The sequence below is a fragment of the Macrotis lagotis genome, chromosome 4 (assembly GCF_037893015.1).
Source record: "Macrotis lagotis isolate mMagLag1 chromosome 4, bilby.v1.9.chrom.fasta, whole genome shotgun sequence".
Taxonomy (NCBI): Eukaryota; Metazoa; Chordata; class Mammalia; order Peramelemorphia; family Peramelidae; genus Macrotis; species Macrotis lagotis.
Genome location: NC_133661.1, coordinates 176,694,693 through 176,711,047, shown reverse-complemented (window position 1 = coordinate 176,711,047; position 16,355 = coordinate 176,694,693). Strand labels below are relative to the sequence as shown.

The 16,355-nt window shown below is 33.5% G+C and overlaps 1 protein-coding gene across 1 annotated transcript in view; it reads right to left on the bottom strand.

The window, feature by feature from the left end:
- MYEF2 (myelin expression factor 2) overlaps positions 1–16,355 on the bottom strand; it is a 40,297-nt gene that overhangs the window by 2,808 nt on the left and 21,134 nt on the right. The window contains exons 15-16 of the mRNA XM_074234754.1: positions 11,635–11,843; positions 11,502–11,553 (exon numbers count right to left, since the gene is read on the bottom strand). Coding sequence (XP_074090855.1) covers positions 11,502–11,553; positions 11,635–11,843 — 261 coding nt within the window. The remainder of the gene's footprint in view (positions 1–11,501; positions 11,554–11,634; positions 11,844–16,355) is intronic.

Here is a 16,355-nt window from a genome sequence, read left to right as displayed (position 1 = left end):
TCAGATTCAGAGTCAATCTACATAGGGCTTAGGTAATCTAAATTTATAGTTCTGAAATTCAGTTTCTAGAGTTTTTAGTCAATATCTTAAAGAAATCAATTGCATGGAACTCCACCAAAAATTACTATATCAGAAAATATATTTAAACAAGTATTTTACTGGATTAAATTCTTCGCATCTATAGTCTTAAATTATACTCTCTTCAACTGTAAGCAACAACAAAGAAATATAATCTTTCCCAGGTTCCTACTGCCATTAGTAGGAGATACCAAAAGTGCCACAACAATTTCTTATACACTCAACTCCAGATGGAAAACCTGGTAGTGGGACCCATTCAGGGAAAGTAGAAGAAATTGCTGAGATCATTCAGAGAGAAAAGACAGGTATTTGAAATACGTTATTAAAATCTCAACCAACACAAATAGAACTATATACCGTGATCTCCCTGATGATGAAACGCTCCAAGTTCAAATATCAAAATATAAATTAGGATGCTAAGGTTCAAAAAGTTTATTTTCTAGATCACCAATGGCTAATGAATTTTATTCTAGCAACTAGATCATTGAGCAAGACATTCACTCTGTAATACTAACACATTGAAATAACAAGTCCTTTACATTTATGGAATCATTGTTATTCCTAAAACCTGCTTTGTTCAAACTTTACTTTCAAAGATCTAGAAAGGTAATTTTCTTTAAATTTCTTTAATGTCTTGACAGGAACCACAGTGGAAGTTTTTTCTTATCTACAGTATCTTGGGATCATTAGTTTTATTTTCTTAAGTCTACCACTTTTTGCTTTCCCTTGTCGGAAACTTATCTCTTCCACAGATGTGCCCCCTACTAATAAGTGTAATAAAAACATGAATGCCATACTCAGACCCAGAGTCTAGTTTAAGTAGTTTTCAACTCAAGAAAGGTTGTGTTTCAAAAAATTTTCTGGGAACACAGACATCAAAGAACACAATTTCCCAAATAAATAAATAATGGGAAGCCAGTCAATAAGTACTGTTTATTATGGAAATGTACAAGATTGAGGCTAAGGAGAGGAAATTATTTTTTGAAAACTTTTTTCAAATAAAGGTGATAGGAAAGATTTGGGAATCATTTGCATAGGAATAGTAATTGAATCCAAAGAAGTTGATGAGAATGACAAAAAAGAATTATAGGGAAAAGAGAAGGCATATGGACAACAAAGAATGGGGTAAAACTACATATATGGGTCAGGTCCTCACTCACATAATGAACCTGCAAAAGAAGAGGAGAATATGCCAAACAAATAAAAAAAAATTAACTATTATAGACCATTGTCGCCGCCCCCCCCCAAAAGATAAAGTATCCAGAAGAAAAGTGCTTGACACTGTCAAACACTGCAGAAAGGTCAAGATGGATAAGAACTGAGAAAAAGAACAATAAAGAAATCACTCTTGGCCTTTCAGAAAGTGAGGGTTTGCTAAATGAGTGGGAAGTGTGGAAGTAGATGCAGTCAAGTATTAAGTTTTTGTATTAGTATGGCCAAGAAAAAAGAGGCAAAATATAGGATGATAGATTGAAGAGAATACAGTCAAGTGAAGGTTTTGGTTTGTTTTTAAAGAATGAGGGAAGTTTGTTTCTAAACTGCAAGAAAGGGGTCTGTAATTAATAAGAAATTGACAGGATTCTGAACTCCAAAATTTCGGGAATAGCATGTCTACCAAATTATCAGATTTATCCAAGCCCCAAAGATATCAATGAGGGAAGAAATCATTATGGAAAGAGGACCACCTCCCTAATCACCACCAGCAACAAGAAGAAATGCCACCAAAAGGTAGCTGAGGATAGGAACCCTGGGAGGGTCAGTACTATCTCCTCCTTCCATACCACCTTATTCCCCCACAATTGTTATCTGGGGGAAGCAACTCCTAGAAGGGGCCAGCCACTTCTACAATTTAAAAACAGCCCAGTTAAAGCCGAAGGGCACCATGGAAAAGTACTTTTTAGATTCAAATTTTCTCTAAGAAATTCTTTCATTTGTCATCTCTTTCTCCTTGCCTCAGATTAGGAACAAAAATTTAAGGAGGTAGACTCAGGAGCATAGACTCCCAAGCCCTAGGTTCATAATATGTCACAACTCAAACGAAATAGATAGAGCCTTTATTAAATGTTTATCTGGGATTAGAGTGCCAAATAGTGATAAAAGACAATTCTTGCCTTTAAGGAGCTTACATTATAATGAAAGAAAATATATAAAGAAAAACTGGAGGGAAGGTTGGTATGCAAGCGATGGTATGGTATGGAAGAACACAGAAGTGTCACAAAGTTCAGATTCTTACAAGAGAAGGCAAAAAAGCTAACCCATCAGAGCTGGAAGAAAAACAGGGTTGGGGGAGGTGGAGAGGAGAGAAGAGAAATAAGGATTATGGTCAGGATACAGGCAACTTGAAGAAATGACTTCAACTTAGCAAACAAAACCATTTCCCACCAACAGATTCTAAATCCTCACCCACTCTCAAGTTTGTGACTTAAGAATTAGAAAATGTAGTTGCAGGGCTCAGAGCATCCTCTGTGTACCAGCCTGCTCCCAGGTCTGTTAATGCTATGCCCATTCAGCCTATTTCCACCTATAAAATCCCACTTACCTGACCAACATCATGTCCCTCTATTATGAATATTTCTTTGACAATTTCTCAGCAATTATTTTTATGTCATTCATTCCATACTAGTCCCATAAGCTTCATAAAAGCATGGGCTAGTAGGTAGCATTCCCTGATACCTCACACATACACTAAACCCAAAACGGAGGGCAAATGTTCTCTTTATGAAACTTAGTATGAAATGTACACTTCTCATCACTAAGAAGTCTAATGGGTTGTCTGGGGTATGTTTTAAAATGTTGTCTTTTTCCAAGGAATTAAAATAACCTACTTATTTTGTAAGGTTTCAAATAGAAAAAAAATAAGACAATTAAAATAATTCCTATTACTGACAAGAATGAAATAATATATCACTAAGTATTATTAAAAGAAGTTTGTGGGGTGGCTAGGTGGCACAGTGGATGGAGCACTGACCCTGGAGTCAGGAGGACCTGATTCAAATCCAATTTAGACACTTAAAATTACCTAGCTGTGTGGCCTTGGGCAAGACACTTAACCACATTGCTTTGCAAAAAAAAAAAAAAAATCCAAAAACAAAATCCTAAAAAAAAAAGATATTTGTGCCTATAACTATATAGTTTGTTATATAAATTATATAATACTATATAGGTTTTATATATACTTATGTGAATATTAATGTTTAAAATTGTTTAGTTTTTTTCTAAAAGACACCTTTTGTTCTATCTGTACCCCAACCAAATCCACAGAGTAACAAAACTTAGTGAATGGTAACTGAGGACACTTGAAGAAATGTGAAATCACAACAATTAGTAGTTACAGTATGCTTCCTCATTTCTTAATTCTTAACATAATTCCTTACTACTTTCTATCACAGACCCATCTGTACTTTTGAATAAATGCTTTATTTCTTCCCTTCCCATTTTTGTTTTTCTGACTAGTATAATGTCTTTAAGAAAAGTAAATCCATATTTTTATGTATACAAAGGTAAAATAACATTAATTTGAAATAAACATATTTTTCTTAATAAAAGACTCACAATTTCAAATAAGCATAAATTGTACAAAAATATGATCAAAACCTACCTTGCAAGACAGAAAATTTTTCAGCTCTTTTAATTGTGAAGTATCCTAGGCAAAGAATTCTGAAAATTAAATATCATTCCAACTTTAAGCTAGTTAACTAAAGGGTAAATATTTGCATTAACATTTCCACAAGTTTTTATTCTTCTAGGTTGCTCTGTGGACATGCAGTCAGGAAGACCGGAGTTCAAATGGGGCTTCAAACAATTACTAGCTGTGTTATTATTACTCTGGCCAAGTTTCTTAGACTATGTCTGCCTTAATCTACTTTAGAAGGAAATGGCAAAATATTCCACTATCTTTGTCAAGAAAACCCCATGTCAATACTGGTATGATGAAGAGTAATAAAGAGTCAGACATAACAATGTAATACATAACAAGAGATTATGTAGTAACAATACAGAATTTACACATCCATGTGCCTGTTTTCTTTCAAAGTTATCCTGGGAGATAAATGCTAATTCTAAATACACTGCTATTGCTCAAAATGCATTTTCAATTTCTGTTCTGAAACTAAGTTTAGCAATAAATAGCAATCAAACTCAATGTTTAGTCACACCTTATTTAGGACTAAATTATCACCAGCTTAATGATTCACCTTATTCACCAGAGTTGCCTCCAAATGACTTTTAACAGTTTTCAAAAATAAAATGACCATTTCGTGGTATGGTCAAAGGAATTACATTGCATGATTTTTAAATTGTTAAGCAGTAGCTGCAACATTAGAATAAGAATATAGATTCCCACAGTGAATACTCTAGGCTGAAACTAATTTAAGATGTATTAAACTATAGCATGCTTATTTTTAAAAATCTTATTACTTCATACTTATGCTTCATAAAATGAGGTAAATGAGACTACATAGCAACCATATATGTATAAGATGGTTTCTCATCTTTAATAAGGAAAAAAAGCTGCAGCTATTTTCAAGTACCAAACTTCCTGCACAGACCAACATTTCATTTCCAAACATAAAGGAAAAGTACTCTGCTAATAACAAAAAAAAAAAGAAGCAGCACCATGGAGTAGAAAGAATCTTAGACCAATGATCAGAAGACTTGAGTTTATGTCCCAGTTCTTCTAGCTTTGTGGATCTATGTTTTCATCTGTAACAATGAAGAGTTTATAATGGGATACAATCATTAAGTTCACTTCCAGAGTTAAAACTCTTAAGTTTCTACCAATTCAATATTATAAGCTTAATCCATCTGTAGAATTTTGTTTTATGTGATCACTACCTTGGTTTTTTTGTGGGGCTTTTTTTAACTGCATGCAACTAAAATGTATTTCTTCTAGGGGCTTTTTCAGCTCATCCTATGACTTCTAGTGAAGTAACAAATGAGATATAATCCTGAGAAAAACTGATTTAAAAATATATAATGTAGCAAAATTGTGATATCAAGAGAAAAATATCAGATAAAATGTACAAATGTTTGAACCAAACAAAATCTGTTTTTCTTATAGACATACCATGTATTTTGTTCCCTATTCAGGAGTTATGTTTTCAATGCACTATTACTATTGAAACAGCAAATATTTTTAAAAATAAAGAGTATTTAAATTGCTATTATTTGGTATAAGTAAGTTAGTCGTTTTTATGGACATTTATGGGGAAAACCTATTCCACTTATAAGAGTAGATGTAATCTCATTCCCCAGCCATACTACTCCTTAAAAGGAATGCTGGGAGAAGATTCTTTCCTCTATTACCTCCAAAAAGATATGCTATTACACTTTGCTGAACCAAGAAAGAATAATTTTGTGGAAAATATATAATTAAGTTTTAGATACTATGTCAGGTTAGCCCAGACTATTATATTAATGAGGCCAAGGTGAGTTTTATATTTCATGGCCTGAAATTATGGCCATAAGTCAGTTATCAGTCACTGGGAAAAAGCTTGCCAAGAGAAATGAAGCCAAAAAAAGTGTAAATGAATGGGTAAATTACACTCATTCTTTTGGGAAAATTCAAAATGCACATTCTAATGATAAAGGACAATGGCATTTATTATCTATGAATTTATCACCTGTTGGAAAACAATTCATTCTAACAAACATTTATGAAAGACAAAGGCAAAGCTGAATCCCACACAAGGCACAAGTGTCCACATCCAGTCAATTGCTTTAATCTTTCAATGTTTCCATTCCCTAGATTTTGTAGCTAAAAAGCAATCAGAGGGAAGGGGAAAAAAGAAAAGTCATGTAAACAAGCATGAAATTAACTTCAATTATGAACCTTAAAGGTTTACAAATTTGAATTAAGAATTATTTAATTGGGGGGCAACTGGGTGGCGCAGTGGATAGAGCACCAGCTCCAAGACAACCTGAGTTCAAATCCAACGTCAGACACTTAATACCTAGTGCTTGGCAAGTCACTTCATTCCCATGGCCTTGCAAAAAGTCAGAAAAAAAGGTTAACTTTATTGAACACAGAACAAAAATCTTAATAGTTTATGTAGATGGATCTGGAAGGGAAAATGTATTTATCATCTTTACTAAGAAGAGTATACAGTACGCTTTACTGATTTTTTTTTTACTCTACTGCTGATCTTATATTTGATTGCTTTAAAAAACTACTTCCTCAGGTCAGTTGGATGGCACAGTGGTAGATAGAGCACTGGCCCTGGAGTCAGGAGGACCTTAGTTCAAATCCAGCCTCAAACACTTAATAATTACCTAGCTATGTGACCTTGGGTAAGCCACTTTAACCCCATTGCCTTGCAAAACAACCCAAAAAGCCCTACTTCCTCAAAACTGACTTCCTTCTTCAAAAAGACTTGCCAACTACAAAAACTAATATGCCCTTCTTGACTTTCAACTCTACTATAGTTGGGACAGGATTCAATCAATTCCCCTATAAGGAATTTGTGTACACAATGGTTAAGATTTTAACCACATTTTAACCAGTACCTTTATATGCTACCTTATACAAATTACCAATTGCTGAAAGCAAAAAATATTATATTTCACAAAGTCTTTAATTCATCTTTTTATACAGAAATCCATGTCAGATTTTTATTTACTTATTCTAATATCTTTTCCCACTTCCCACTAACTGCCCTTCAAAAGTTTAGTCACTGTCCAAAGCTCCTTTCTCAAATTTCTTTCTTGGAGCATAGGAAGGATTAAAAAAAAGAAAGCTTTTTATACAGTCTCTTCTATCATGTTTTGCTAGTCAAAAAAGCTTGTGTTCACATTTTTTGAAAATTCAAGATGAAGGGGAAGCTAGGTGGCACAGCGGATAAAGTGTACCAACCCTGGAATGAGGAGGACCGGAGTTCAAATCTGACCTCAGACACTTAATACTTACTTAGCTATATGACCTTGGATAAGTCACTCAACCCCATTGCCCTGCAAAAATCCCTCCCAAAGCATTCAGGGTGTTAAGGGAGAAGACTCAAAAGCAAACCAAGAGAAATGAAGAATAAATGTGATTTACATACTAAGCCTCACACTGGGTTCACTCTAATTACATAATACTACATTACACATATTTAATAATTATTATTACATAAACTCAACTAGGCCCTCACTGCAAGGCAATCTTTTTAAACAATTCACTATTCTATTCATCCAGAGTTACTATCCCAAATATGTTCATTTCTACTACCACCACACCATCTCCCTTCTTACTAAAAAAAAAAAAAAAAAAAAAAAAAAGGAAGAAATTCATTGAGAGGTCCTTCGTTTCTCAAATCACTCAGGGCATCATTTCTCCTATATTCTTACTCTCATTAAAAAATTAGTCCATCTTCTTGCCAAAGCAAACCCTTCACATTTATCTTTAACACCAAACTCCTTCATCATTTTCAAAAGACGGGTTTTCCATTATTAACCCCACTCTTTCTCACCTTTAATCTTACCTTATTTACTGGTTCCTTTTCTGTTATCTACAAACTCACCTATGTTTCTAATCAATCCTTAAAAACATCTCACTAGATCTTACCATCCTTTTCTTATTATCCAATATTTCTCCTCTTCTCTGCTAAACTGCATGAAATAAAGTAATCTCCATTAGGTGCTTCAGTTCCTCTAATTTACTTCTAAACTCTTTATAATCTGACAACTTCTAACTACCAAAATAACTAAAATTGCATGTACTTTCTAAAGATATTAATGATTTCTTAACTGCCAGTCTCAAGCTATTTCTCAATCCTTTTATTTCTCTTTGATTCTCTTATTCCCTACAGAAATAATTAAATCGTTTCTATCTTCCTGAATTCTCTCTACCTCTCCACCCCTAAATTTCACCACCTTCTCTTTCAACTAAGGACATTATTTACAATTTTAATGAAAAAAATTAAGCTTATTCAACATGAGTTCCTTATTCTATTCTCTTCATCCCAAAAATAGCTTGAATTCTTTTCCCCAACTCTGACAAAGAAGCATTCTTTCTCCTTGTGGACCATCCTCTCTGTATATACAACTGATTCCATCCCCTTTTAACTTTTTCCAACAGATTTCATGCCTAATCACTTTCCCTTTATCTCAAATGTTCAGCCTCTATTAAATTTTGCCTTCATATATGTTCAAACATCCCAATCTTTAAAATATTTTTAAAAGCCTCTATTATCCCTAGAAAACTATCCTACCACACTCTCAATATACTGTTTTCTATCTCTCCTCTTTCAAAGTCTTTTAAAAAGCTTTTCTTCATTTCCTGCTTGAATTTCCTATCTTCTCAATTCTTTGTAGTCTACCTTTTGACCTCATTACTCAACTAAAAATGCTCATCTCAATTATAAAATCTGATTGTCTTTTCTTAACCCTGATCTTATTTGATCTACCTACTTCATTGGATATTACATACCATCTTTTCTCTCCTTGATACACTTTCCTCTCTGGGTTTTCATGACACATCTCTCTTCCAGTTCACTTTTTATCTGCCCATTCTGAAGTCTCCTTTCCTTATCATTTACAACACGATCTGTCAGGGTCTATCCTGAGCCTTTTTCACTTCTCCCTCCATACTCTCTTTCTTAAATTATAATCTCCTATTAATTTAAATATTATCTTTTTGCCAATATTTTGCAGATGTACATGTCTCAATATCTACCTCAAGCTTAAGTCCAGTAGTACCACATCCTTAATGGGCACTTCAAAATGAATGTAAACTTAAAATGTCTAAAGATAAGCTCATTATCTTCTCTAAGCCCACTTCTTCCCTGTCTGTTGAAGGTATCATCATCCTTCCAATGTCTCATTTATAAACTTAGCATTTCCCTGAACTCTTCACTCTCTCACATACCATACACCAAATTAACATTTTTAAATGAAGAAAATAAAATCCACAGGAAACCAATTATAATGGTTTGATATAATTTATTCATGTACATATCTATACAAGCATCTATATCTTTTAAAACATATTAAACCAGACATCTCATAGGCATTTCAGACAATTTGCTCAAAAGAGAAATCATTATTAAAGATGTTTGAAATGCCTGAAAATCACCTGATCACCCAGGATTTTCAGCCTCAATTCCTCCACTAGCCTTCACTCTGCATGTTTAATCTGTTTTAAAACTGTCATTTCCATCTTCACAGTAGGTCTTGTATATGTCCCCTTCTCCCTACTCAACAGAGCCATCCCACTAATTCAGCCCATCATCAGTCATGTGTGGACTATGGAAACAACTTTCTTTCTGGTTGGTCTCCTCAACTCTTTCCTCTTCTAATCCACAAACTGATTAAAATGTTTCTCCTAAAGCACAGATCTGATCCTTCTCAAGAAACTTATGTGACTTCCTATAACCTCCAGGATCTATAGCCTATTTTTAAGGCATTTAAAGATCTTCACAACTTTATCCCCTCCTATCTTTTCTAAACTGTTTATGCTTTATGACTCATACATTCTATGATTTAATTAGATAAACCTACTTGCCATTTCTTACATATGACGCCTGTCCCCCATGACTAAAATGCTCTTCCTCTTCATCTATATGTTTTAGTTTTCCTGGCTTCCTTCAAGACTTAGTTCAAGACTTACCTACCATAGGAGACTTTTACAATCCCTTCCACTTCAATTTCCTTCCCTCTGAAACTTTCAAGTTAACTCCTCTGTCTATACCTTGAATGTATATAATAATTTTATATTTTCTCCTCTATTTAATATAAGGTCCTTCAGGGTACAGGCAATTATTTTTCCTCCTTTCTTCATATCCCCAGCACTAAATATAGAGGCTAGCATATATTGACTGCCCAGAAGATGTCCTTGGTACCAATATTAACAAAGTTATCTGCCTTGCTATCACCTTCAAATTAAGAAAAAAATAACAAAACAAACAGAAAATAAATCTATCCAAAAACACTTTAAACTTCCCCTCTATACTAAGAAAATTATCACATTCATCTGTCCCAAGATTGATTGAAGCCAGTCTTCTATCATTAAGACTGTATTTATTAAGTGATGATACTGTGTCAGTCATTATGATAGGTATTAAGAATATAAACATAGTGGGGCAGCTAAGTGGCACAGTGGATAGAGCACTGGCCCTGGAGTCAGGAGGACCTTAGTTCAAATCTGGGTTCAGACACTGAATAATTACCTAGCTGTGTGACCTTGGGCAAGTCACTTAACTCCACTGCCTTGCAAAAACAAAAACAAAAAAAAAAGACTATAAATATAAACGAATCATTTTCCTGAAGAGATTGTACTTTATTGGGTGAAAACACACAAATACATATAAGTAAAAACAAAATACACAAAGAGAAATAATTTGGGGGGAAGAGGAGAACAAAGACCTTGAACTAAGTTGAAAAAGGCTAAGTATTTTAAGAGGCAGAGGTAAGGGGGAGAGGATACTCTAAATATAGGAATCAATCTGTGCAAATGCAGAGAAAAGGGAATTGAAATGCCTTGTAGAAGAAAACAGGAAGTAGTTCAGTTGACTTAAAACAGGCTACCTGACAAAGCATAATGTGTAAGAAACCTAGACATTTAGACTGAAGTCAACCTGAAGGGCTTTAAATGCTAAACTGAAGAGTACATATTTTATCCTAGAAGCAAGAGGGTACCACAAAAGATTCTTGAGCATAAATGTTTTATGAACATTACTGACAGTTGTGTGGAAGTTGAGCTTGAAAAAAAGGGACTGTATGCAGGAAAACCAATCAAAAGACTACTATAATAGGTCAATAGACTACTATAATAGGTCAAGTGAGAAGTAATAAAAGTTTGAACTGGAGTGGCAGCCATTCTACTAGTGAGGAGAATCAACAAATCTAGGCAGTAAATGTATTTTAAGTTAAGGGAGAAAGAACAGTCAAGGATTCCTTAAGATTTGAAATGCGAGTGATCTGAAGATGAGGTAACTTCAAAAGAAAAAGAAACGAAGAAGAGTAAGGTATTAGAGAAAGTTAATGAGTTTACTTTGGACCTGTTGAATCTGAGATGCTTAAAGGATATTCAATGATATTTTAAAATTAAGTCTATATGTAGTCTGCAGGGATACTTATGTTTAGATTAGTGGCATCCATTTCTAATTGAGTTTGACAATATGATTTTAGAGAACAAAGAACTGATAAATGTAATGAAATCACTTGACAAGTACTTACAAAAACTCAAAAAATAAAATTATATACTTCAAGTCAAAGATTGTTGAAGAAGCAACTTCAGACTTCTCTAGGATTCCTGTCCTTCTACCTCACAGACCTTTATTGTTCTAAGAAAATATTTTTAAGCTTGAAGTGTAATTATACCTAGAAATCAACCCATGAATTAGTAATTTCAATAAATATAAGTACCACTATCAGTATTTTAGAATTTTAAGAACCAATTTCTCTTCCATAATCAATATGAACATATCTGCAATCATATGTATACTTACCACATTGACTGAATTTCTCTTTTAGTTTCTGCCAAGTCAAGTCAAAAGGCAGCTAGAATGAAAACAGGTATTAGTAATAGATACACAAAGAAAATTAAAGAAAAAAATGTTTCTTTTACATTTGTTTGCTTACATTTCTGACAAATATCTGGTTTCCCTTGGAGCCTATTCTGTCTCTCATTCCACTTCCCATTGGGCCGGACACAAATCCTCGATCCATATCAATGCTTCTTTCCAGTACAGCTCCCATACTAGGTCCCATTCTATCAAAGCTGGAGCTCATCCGGTCAAGTCCCATCCCCATTCCTCCAGTCATGCTGTTCATACCACCCATTCCACCACCTGGATTTTTTAGGGAGGGAAAAGAAGAATTGGAAGTTTGTAGTGTTGATAATTTGTTTGTTGGATAAACAAAAAGGTGAGGAGTAAGTCATTGTTGGGGAAAAGGGAGAGGGAAAACATGTTTTTTGATCATAAAGAGAGAAAAATCTTTTAACATTAAAAATACAAATGTTTTCCTGAAAATTTGCTATAAAATTTAATTTAGATTACTGTTAGTTAACTGAATACCCATAATATACTACCTACCATGTATATATATATATATATATATAGATAGATAGATAGATAGATAGATATACAGCATAATTACACACATACATCCATGTGTTCTTATCAGGATCAAACATATCCAACTTATTCAAAACCTGCATACAACGATGTGTGGTTAAGATTTTTCTTAATTTTTTTTGTGTTTTCTTTTCCTAAATATAGAACTGAAGTAAGAAAATTCATAGATAACAATTCCTACAAGCTCTTAATTTGCCACTCTGACCAAATTCTCCATTATTACATTACTTCCTCAATTTTCCTTACATATCAACTTTTTCTGTTTGCTAAAATTATTCCCAACTTTCCTCATATGATGAGAGTCAATAAACACTATATAAGATAGATTCCATCTTATAATAGCAAAGATCATTAAGTTCAATATTAATCAGAATATATGGTAAATTAAAGAGAAAATATGAAGCTTGGGAACTTGAACACCAGGTTTATGCTTTCCACTTTATTTTACTCCTGGTACTCTTGAAATCCTTCCTTACCCACTTATTTATTTCTATTCTCTAGTCTCAATAATACCCACAGTTTATTCTTTAACCCTATAATTCTCCTTATTTCTTGATTTCTACATATTTCCACATATACTAAATGATCAAACTAAAATGATCACATGATTTTATTAAAGATTATAAAATGACTTGGCATTCATAAATGTACAACAAAAGAGGAGAGAATGGCAAAAACAAAAATAGGATATATAACCTATATGGAATATAATCAGGTTACAGTAATGGAAATATATATCTTATTTAAAGAGAAAAGATTAGATAAAAGGGATAATAAAATAACACTACATATCAAGAAGATATATTCTAGGGTATTAAAGTCTACCAGCTAGAGAAAAGCACGATGAAGGCTTAGGGTACAATCACAGAGGCAAAAATAGCAGCATAGTAGCTTATAACTGAAAGAAGGCAAAAGGGTAGGATAAAGGAAAGAATGTCAGATATAATCTAGTGAATATCCTAAATTTTAGGAGATCAGATTTGGAAGAGATCATTAAAAAAAAAACCAGGCAGGAACTCATGATCTAAGAGGAATTATCTCAAGGAAAATTAAAATTTTATGACAGACATAAATAATTCCATGAGAAAGAATAGGAAACATATCTAAAGAGATACATTAAAGGAACTAGATCAACTTATATTTAAAGACATATATAGAAGACGGAAGCAAAGGTGAATCCTAAGGATAAACACAAGAAGAATGCTAGTAATGTTAAAAAGTCTAAAATGAGTTAAGGTGCACAATTAAAATAGAATAACAATAAATATCTTTTTAAAATGTTTTGTTTGGAGGCATAAGGAAATTTAAAGGGGATAGGACCACTGCTAGAGTTAAACAGAATAATGATAATGGAAATCACACTGACGACAGAACTATATTCTTGTAATTTTAAAAAATAAAGCTCATTCTTTAAACGAAAGACTTCATGGGTTTAACTTCAATTCCTGGCAGGAATAGAACATATTATTAAAGGGATGGATTGGGGTTATGTCAAAAAGATTATCACTAAATGCAGACATTTATTCAAGAATAAGTTGTAGTGGATTCAGAATTGTTGCTTTACTATGCACTATGCACTTTACTATGCACTATTTTCTTTTTCATTGTTGTTGTTGAGGAAAAGTAGAAGAAAAAATAAATTTATTTTAAAAAATATTAAGTCAGACGAGACCAGGCACATTCAGGGATTAACCTCATTTCCTGTGACAGGGTTACTACTTTGATGGGTCAAGGAAACTCTGCAGACCTAGTATACCTGGACTTTAGCAAGACATCTGACAAAGTTTCTTGTGGACAAGATAGAAAGATGTAGGTTGGATGATATTTGGATCTGGAATTCGTCAAATAACAAGAACCAAAAGAGTGGTAATTAATGGATCAGTGCCAAACTAGGTCTTTCATAGAGTGTTTCATATATCCATCTTTCAATCTATTTATATCAATAATTTAGATGAAAATATAAATATTTATCAAACTGGCAGATGAAGAAAGCTATAAGGTATAGCTGACACAATGGATAGTTAAAAGAGGACCCAAAAAATCTTGACAGGTTAGGAAAACAGGCTAAATATAGTAACAAGATGCAATCTAATAAAGTCCTACACTTAAAACTTATTCAAACTTTACAGACCGGGGATAATGTAACAATGCATAACAAAAAGGGCCTAGGAATATTAATGAACAATGAACTCACTATGATTCAAAAATATAATGTAGGTGCCAAACAAGCTAATGTGGCCTTAGACTGCATAATAATGGTATAGTTGAAAACACATAGAATTTCAATTCAGAGGACCTAGGTTCAAATCAAGTTTCTGCTATTTATTACCTATATAATCTTGGACAAGTAGCTTAATATTCTTGAGTCTCTGTGGCCTCAAAGATAAAATGAAAAGACTGTATTTGATGGCCTTTGAGACCCCTTCTAGCTCTATATCTGTCACAGAAGACCTGAGTACAAATCCAGCCTCAGATACTTACTAGCTGTGTGACCCCAGACAACTCACCTCACCCTGTTTGCTTTAGTTTCCTCATCTGTAAAATGAACTGGAGAAGGAAATGGCAAACCTCTCCAGTACCTTTGACAAGAAAATCCCAAAAGAAGTCACAAAGAGTTGGACAGAACTGAAAAATGACTAAATAACCACAAAATCATTACACAAATGCTTGATGTTATTCTCTAAGCTGTGATTGGAATTATACCAGTTACAGTCCTACTTTATTAAATCCAATTTACATATGAATTAATATATGCTCATTTCTGGGCATATGATTTTAGGAAAGAGATTGACAGCCTGCAGTACATTCCAAGGACAACCAATAGGATCTTGTAAGGAACTCAAATTCATGCCATATAATAACCAACTGAAGAAACTGAGTATGTCTGATCCAAAGAGGACAACTATCTTTATTCTGTGTAAAGTAAATTATATTCCTTTTGCTTAACCCAGATGACATCAGAAGAAGCATTGGGTAGTACTTACAAAGAGCATATCTATATCTGATTTAACAGAAAAGTTAATAATCAAAAAATAAGCTGTCTAAGAAACTAGGTTTCCTTTCCCTGGAGGACGCTCAAAGGCCACTTGTCACACATTTCTACTTAAGTATTAGTTGAGTTAAATCAATCAATAAGTATTCAAGCATCTTCTATGTGCCAGGCACTGTGCTAAAAGTTGAGAATACAAGAAAGGTAAAGGATAGTCTATGCCCTCAAGAAGCTCACCATCCAATGGAAGAGACTACAAGCAAATGAACATGTTCAAAAAAGTTGATACAGAAAAAAAGAAATAACTGTGAATGTTTTAACCTTAAGGAGACTTCATGAAGAAAGAAGGATTTTAATTAAGAGTTAATGGAAGCCAGGAGATAGAGAGACTTCCAGGAATGGGGAACAGTTAGTGAAGAATGTGCCAAATCAAGGGACTATTGAACTATTAAGATGGGTCTCAACTTTTCTAATTCTATGATTGTAAGTTAGGGAATAGAAGATTTGACAGAAATAATGTACTAATTTATGACAAAATGAAAGTAGAGAAGAGAATGGTTTAGTGGAAGAATCATTAAAAATAAATTTTCAGGAGTTGGTGTTCAAGGTAAGACTATAGGGGGAGAGTTGTAAGTCCACCAATGAAAAACCAGTAGGGCAAGAAAAGTTCATAGGGAAAATATGGTTTAGTAAGAAAGTAGGTATAAATATTGAGTAGGTTTCAAGAGTAAAAATAAGGCAATAAATAAGAAGACTAAAGTGGAATAAGCTCAGCATCTGTTTCTCAGTAAGGTTTTAAAGCTACTCTTTGACAAACTTGAGGATAGATATGAAAGGTACCCACCCCTCAATCTTGTACTAAATAATCTTAGGAACCCTCAAATGTGAAGTATAAAGTAATGTATCAGACAACTCTTCTTACTTCTTAAAGAAATTAAAAAGCTGTGGCAGCTGAAAAGCTTAACAAGGGAGATAAAACTGGTGCTTGAGCAAAAATAATTCTGTTATACTCATGGTCACATGTTGTACACATGTTCAGGAAAGCCTTGCTGGAGAAGAGAAATCTAGGGTGGGGGCTTTAGTTCGCACATGTGAACATCTGCACAGGAATAAGTAAAACTAAGTGAATTTTACTAAAGTAAAACTCAATAGTCAAGAAAAAGAGCCTTTAAGCAAAATATCAATAGTTTTCCTATATGACTTTCATTCATCAGAAAAAAAAATAATTCTATACT